Source organism: Borostomias antarcticus (genome assembly GCF_949987555.1).
Source record: "Borostomias antarcticus genome assembly, chromosome: 25".
In the NCBI taxonomy this organism is placed as follows: domain Eukaryota; kingdom Metazoa; phylum Chordata; class Actinopteri; order Stomiiformes; family Stomiidae; genus Borostomias; species Borostomias antarcticus.
In genome coordinates this window covers 12,034,649-12,041,910 of record NC_140258.1, presented here as the reverse complement: position 1 = coordinate 12,041,910, position 7,262 = coordinate 12,034,649, and the positions used below count along the sequence as shown (strand labels likewise).

The window sequence follows — 7,262 nt, the reverse complement described above, 5'->3', positions numbered from 1 at the left end:
ACCTACCTACTTGCCTAAATTTCTGTTAGCAGGGGTAATACTGCTGAGTATGCTGCCATATTGCGCTTAGTCATGTTCATCTATCACCAAATTATGCCTGAAATAGACATTTTTGGGGGGATGGAATAGGCTAGAGCTGTCTCTCCCAGCCCCGCCATGTCCTCCACCTGCAAGCCGAGGATGAGGTGCTCTGCTCCCAGCCCCGCCATGTCCTCCACCTGCAAGCCGAGGATGAGGTGCTCTGCTCCCAGCCCCGCCATGTCCTCCACCTGCAAGCCGAGGATGAGCTGCTCTGACGCGCGCCGGGAGCTGAAAGCTGTGCTCCTTGGGGCTGAGATGGCCCACAAGGCTGACATCCTCACCTACAGCAGGGGCCACCTGGGCCCCTACAGCCTGTCCCAGTGCCAGGCCTCCCCCAGGCCCAAGGAACCCATCTGGGAGACGTCCAAGAGCCCGGAGGGGGAGGACAAGGTTTCAGCCCAGACTCGGCTCCGCCGGCAGGCTGCGATGCTGGCCAACGCTGAGAAGATGAAAGAGGCTCTGTGTGAGTTCACGCTGACCACAGCACTGCTGGAGCCTGGGGGGTCTGATCCCAGCCAGGAAACGGCCCGGACCCCACACACAGACACACACTCCAGGGAGGAGAGGAGGGTGACGCGATCTCAGCGCGTTCTGGATACGTTTGAGTTGTTCCTTGTGAGACCAAGAGCCCTGGGCCAGAGGACCCAGCCTGCTGCGGACCCAGAGGGCCAGGACCGGTTCTGGTTGACCCAGTCACACCTGGCGGGCCTGACCAAGAGAGACCAGCTGAGGATGATGCAGCAGTTTGACCGCCTGGTCGTGGGCGGGCAGGACCTCAGGGACAGGAACTGCATGACGGGACGCAAGGCTGCGGAGGTGTATGAGAGCAAACTAGCCAAGGTGAGAACGAGATGGATGTTTATAGTGTAACAAAATGTTACTATGGATAACTGAGTAGCCTAGTGTGAACAAGAGCAAGAGGTCCAAACGAGCAAGTATGCGTAAACCAATTACAATCTTTAGTATACACTGTCTAAATACACATACAATAATAGTACCGGTATGAAAGTACAGCCATCACATATATAAATCAATCACATATGAGTCAATCACATGTACAACAATAAATCACTGGCAGGTCAGTTATCAAGTTATGTCTGAGGGACGGCTGTAACCCTGGCCAGGGTAAACTGATCCTGGTAAAGGGATCCTGTGACTACAGGCTTAAATGCAAGGGTAGGCCTAGTTCCTGGTGCTAATAGACAACGCAGAGGCTATCAAGCTAACCAAACATTTAACATGGTGCTGCATTAGTCAACCATCTAGCATCGGCTACTTAAAGGAGTAGTAAAGGGAAAATGCATGTTTAGCCCTGTTTTAAGGTTACTGATGATCATATACAATGGTTCAGATCAAAACGTTGACAAAACTAGCACTTTTGAGATAACCGGGATGCTAATTTTGGACTTTTTGAGCCGGCCCTCCAAAGCAATGGTAGGGGAAATACTGCATTGCGATACTCTACATAATTTAAATACAGCTGAAAATACAACTCCGTCCTCCGCTCCCTGGAGGGGATCCTCAGTGTGGAGGGAATGTAAGGACATTTTAAATCCATTTAAAACATGAATAATGTATCTATGACTGAATTATATCCTTAATTTTCTATACCTATATCTAATCCCTGACTTGTTCTGTATATTTTCCTTGTGCAAAATAGCGTGCGTATGTGTTTGCATTAATTGCCTGTGTGTCTGTGTGCGTATGTACTGTATACGTGTGTGTGTGTGTGTGTGTGTCGTCCACAGGAGCTGCGGAAGCTTCCGGACCAGAGCTGGCCCAGCCAGCGGCGCCTCCGGGTGTTCTGTGACGTCTTCCAGGATATGTGTGACGGCTCGCCGGTATTTGGGGACATCCTGAGGGAAATCAAGGTTTGTCCATCCCCCTTCTCCTCCCTGGCTTCTCTCAGGGTTATCCTAGCTAGCGTGCGTGTGATCAGACAGAGGAGGAGCTAGGGAGACCTTCTCTCAGGGTTAGCCTAGCTAGCGTGCGTGTGATCAGACGGAGGAGGAGCTAGGGAGACCTTCTCGAGGACACCTCACAACTTACATGACGGTTCACCCACGGAGAGGAGGAGCTTTCAAAGCACCTCCATACTCTTCTCTTATGCCTATAAGCAGGGGTGAAAATCACTTTTTGGCTCACGGTGAGTCACCTGCCAAGGGGACTGTAGATGAAAAAATCTACCGGACAAGTTTTTATTTATTTTTTTCAGATAGCCTTCCGAAATCTAGTCGCCAATTGGAAATATTACCTGCATTTGGCCGGTGGCAGGTGTTAATTTTCAGCCCTGCCTATAAGTATAAGTAAATAATGTAACTCCAGTTCATACGCGCCTGGCGGCCGAGTCTGGCTTCGGAGCGGAGGCCTACAGAAGAGTTGTGGAGAGAGGAGTCACTTATTAAGAGAGAAGAAGAAGAGGTCAGAGGTGAACTCACTTATTCATTTTTTCATTTGCTGTGTGATAAAAACACTCCTTTGTTGTGTGTGTGTGTGTGTGTGTGTGTGTGTGTGTGTGTGTGTGTGTGTGTGTGTGTGTGTGTGTGTGTAGGTGTGTGTGTGTGTGTGTAGGCTGAATCTGAGAATGAGACCACCGGATGTTGATGTCTTTAGTCTCTCCTCTCTGTGTCTCTCCAGACAGACTATGACCTGTACCTCCACTCCCTCCTGGACGGCCAGTCAGCTCTCCAGGACATGGTAACCATGGCAAACACATCCCATAATAGCACACTATGTCCGGACTCCACTGTATCCACAATGTGTTGATTCTCAGTAATGGGATACAGTACATGAGACGACCATTAACATGTTCTGGTTTGTATTGAGATGGATGTGTGTGTAAAGATCTGTGCATGTGTGTGTGTGTGTGTGTACTGCAGTCTGTGCTGGCTTCTCTGGGGGCCCTGGAGGATGGTGGTGTGGGGGGGACAGAGGACCTGGAGGAGGCTGGCGAGGAGGTGTCGAGGCTGGGAGAGGAGGCCAGGAGGGCCCTGGAGGAGGCTGGCGAGGAGGTGTCGAGGCTGGGACAGGAGGCCAGGAGGGCCCTGGAGGAGAATGACAGGTACGTAGCAGACGTCTGTGGTAAATAGTAAACGGACTGCACTTGCCATGCGAGGTGCTAGCCTGCTCATTGGGAGCAATTGGGGTTCAGCGTCTTGCCCAAAGACACTTCGACGTGTCGTCAGGAGGATCATTGCACGAGCCGCTCTACCTCCTGACATCTGTAGAGATGATTCACACAAACAAAGCTTAGAGTGAGGTATAAACATTAGATAAATATAAAGAATCCGATATCTAAGAATAACGATGCTACTGTACTCTCCGCTGTCTGTTTCCCCACAGAGTCAGGGACCTGTTCCAGAACTCCCGCGATAGAGTGGTAGGCGTCCCAGAGGTCAAAGGTCAGTCTGTCCTCTCTCTGACACACATTTTCTTTGTATTTCCTTGTTTAGTTGCCAGGGACAGAGCACATTAATGAACATCAGTATAAAAATACAAAATGCCGAAGTGTAGCAAAAGTGCTACTTTAAATCCGTAGTCCCTAGGCAGGTAACAAAAGCAGAAACATTACAAGTGACAATATACAAATACATTAGTAGACAAAATACATTGTGCAACATGTCAGGTTAAAAGTGATCACAATTCTGGTTTGCCTCAAGCCTTTGTTTGAGATGGGTCTTAAAAGTGGGATATGTAGTTCACTTCCTTATTGCAAGTGGTAGGCCATTACAATATTGACTTCCCTTTACTAACAGCACAGTACTTTGTCCAAGTGTGGCGTGTTTATAAGGCGTCTCACAGTGCCCTCTAGTGGTGCCCTCGTGCCAACGCCCATGCAAAGCCTGCCTACACATGAAACAAGCATATTTGAAATGTTTTCCAAATTCTCAAACGTCTTTCTGTCTGTCCTGTCTGTCCTGTCCATCCTGTCTGTCCTGTCCATCCTGTCTGTCCTGTCTGTCCTGTCCGTCCTGTCTGTCCTGTCTGTCCTGTCTGTCCTGTCCGTCTCCAGGCGTCCTCAGAGAAGCGCTACCGGGCCTGGGACCAGGGGAGGCCACGCCCATCTCGGCCATCGACCGCGTCCAGCCCAAGAGACGGCAGGTGTGGAACATGTGGGAGGAGGTCCAGCAGCTGGAGAAGGAGATCAAGGAGAAGATGGTGTCCACCATCACCACCAGCGCGACCGAGAGGTGCATCAGGGACTCCAAGGTGCCGATGATAACCCGTTCTCCCTCTCTCAGGCTGGGAAGTTCAGAACAAATGATGACAAGAACTCCACTGCCTTTTTCTGGAGGGTGGGGAGAGAAGGGGGATAGGGCTGTTCTGTTCCTATTTAGGTGATAAAAGTACTCCATAATCTCTGTCCCCCCGCCCACACACACACCCACACACCACCACACACACACACCCACACACCACCCTCTACACATCTCCAGCTCATCAGCGGCCCAGGCTTGTCCGCCGAGCTGCGTGTCGGAACCACGCATATTCACAGCTGTGTTTGTCCCGATCTCCCCCAGGCCGAGATCATGAGACTGCTGGCCTCAAACGAACGCGTCAGAATCAACAACAAGGCAAGGGATTGATCATCCAGCCCGCATCTTATCATGTACTGTAGTATCTATTCTCTGTCATGTCCCATTTCCCACGCCACACTATCTCAGAGTCGGGATACTGACGGCAGGGTCAGATACAATAGCCAAGAGACGGTTAAAGAATGGACTGTCGGACTAACAGAGACTAACGATGTGATGGATGTTTTGCAGTAATCCCAGCGCCTCGTCTTGGACGTAGCGTCTAGCCCCAGCTGTGGAGCCCGTGGCATGTGAAGGGACTTATCTTATCTCTCCATCTTCAGGATCTAGAGAGCAGCATGTCCACGGTGCTGAACGGCGTCGGAGCGAGCGAGGAGGAGAAGGCGTGAGTCTCATGGGTTCTCCTGCTGACGCTGATCAGGCCTCCTACACAGAGACCGGGACAGAGGAGAAGATGGGTGTTGCTACTCTGGTTGATCTGTAACGGGATGATAACAGGATGAGTGTTGCTGGTCTGTGAGTCGTTCTGACTGCTGCTCTGTTCTGTCTCCACCTGCAGGGAAGTCTGGGACAGGATCTGGAGCGCTCTGCGACACGAAGAGGAATAGAACCCCTTCAGTACTAGAACCATAGCATTAATAGAACCGCACCAGTAATAGAACTCTACTAAGAAGAGAACCCTACCAGTAGAGGTGGAAGTAGCAAATTACAACTACTGTTCTCTCATTATAGTATCTCTCGTAATCCTCTCGTTTTTCTATGTTCTTTTCAAAGCTAGTAATTTTACTTTGACATAAGTATTTAGTGTTTTGAATGAAGCATTATACTTTGCTACTTTTTTTAAATCAGCTGTTACAGAGCAGCTTTGTATAACAAAAAATATAATTCCTTGGGTGTCACTCATTAGGCTTTTTGTGTGATTGTAATTGTATGCTGCTCGCTGTGGGTGTGCTGGAAAGAGAGAGCAGGGAGGCAGAAGAGCCCATGTGCGTCGAGATGGAGGTGATCGTGTCTGAACGACAAGATGAGAATCCCTGACCGCATTTCAGTGACCAATTTACTGTATATTCAAGCACCATCAGGCAACAGTGTTGTTATGCAAGTAAGCTTTGCTTAACCCTTTTAATACAACCACGTCACCGGCAACATTTTAAAAATATCTAACAAATATTTAAATTTTTTTTTTTTTTAAATCTAACAAATCAAAAAAATTCCTCACTCAAACACTTGCTGAAAGCTGAGAAACTATTAATATTCGAAATGTTAAAAGGGTTAAAAGGGTTAAAGATCAAGGAGGTGGTTGCCTATAATAACTCTGTTTCATTAAAAGAACACCTACTGTACTATACTTTTTCTTCCTTCCTTAAAAATTGACTTCAAGGAAAAGTAACTCGATTACTTTTAGTCTGAGTGCTTTTTAAATTAGCTACTTTTTACTTTTGTCATTTTTTCAACAGTAGTAAGACTTAAACTGAAGTAACATGCATTGGAGTAACAGTCCTTCTACTTGAGTTCAGTACTCTTTACACCCCTGCCTACCAGTAATAGAACCCTACTAAGATTAGAACCCTACCAGTAGAACCATGTTCTGTGTATCATTCAGAGCAGTTTCCTTCAGCAGGGGGTGATGTCTACAAGGTTCTCCTCAGTAATCTCCAGACATCGGGCAGTTTGAGCGAGAATATGTCTGAGCTACCGAAGATAACACTTTATTAGTGCCAGGTTAAATATCGTTTGATGTTAATTATACATGACTAGACTTTACCCTCCACGACGACAGTATGTCTGGACCAGCTAGTCATGTCTCACACGTTTATCTGCCACTCACTATCCACTCAGTAATAAAACACTCCCCCACCGCTGGCGCTCAATCAGGTCCTTCTTATCCAATTACTAACAATATGATTTATTGAGAGAATTGGCTGTATATGCATAATTCAACTCGTCTGTCTCTGCAAATCGAGATGAATTCATGCACAATGCTGAAATGTTAATTCTCAAATCGCACAGCGTTGTATATCGAGGCGCGTTGGCTCAGAGGAACTAAATGTCTGTGTTGTTCACCTGCTATACAACCTAGGGTTGGTGTGTGTAACCCAGATAGAGAAGCACACATGAACCCAGCGATAAACAGCAGGAACCCCACGGACAGCAGGGAGGCGTCACAGAGGCACAGCGTCACGTAGCCTTGTATCGGCTCTGCTGTACTCTAGCAGTAGGCCCTCGAGGGACGCTATGTGACACTTTAATTCATTAACTATTTATAGAGGTAAACTACTGGTGATTGCGTGAGAACATATATAGGACAATGTTAGTGGTTTCACTGGGCTTCATACTCCCGTGTTCAGGTTCAGTGAGAGGACGAGGGGGGGGGGGGGGTCTTTGCGAAGGCAGGGGTGACAGGTTTACTGATTCAATTAGTCAGTGATGAGAGGACAGGGTAATATATTGAGGAGGTGGAGGAGAGGAGAGTGAGAACGGGTCGTCTCAAGAGATAGTGGGGTGACCTTTGCCCCCCGACGTCAAAGCCTGCCTCGCTGTCTCCCTGAACTAATCACAGGTCAAAGTCCAGACCGGCGCTCACAAACACGGCGTGTTTACGCTTGATCCTCAGTGTCGGAGCTTCTCTCACGCCGTCAACAGCTC

The 7,262-nt window shown here is 48.4% G+C and overlaps 1 protein-coding gene across 1 annotated transcript; it reads left to right on the top strand.

Annotated features, from left to right (window-relative positions):
* Positions 1 to 156: 156 nt before the first annotated feature.
* LOC311326065 (uncharacterized protein C6orf118-like) lies at positions 157 to 5,005 on the top strand (the record flags this gene model as incomplete). Its single annotated transcript, XM_084458905.1, has 8 exons — positions 157 to 921; positions 1,830 to 1,952; positions 2,719 to 2,778; positions 2,961 to 3,142; positions 3,424 to 3,482; positions 4,094 to 4,290; positions 4,602 to 4,655; positions 4,940 to 5,005. The coding sequence occupies 8 exons, from the start codon at positions 157 to 159 to the stop codon at positions 5,003 to 5,005; spliced, it is 1,506 nt and encodes a 501-aa protein (XP_084315031.1).
* Positions 5,006 to 7,262: the final 2,257 nt, after the last annotated feature.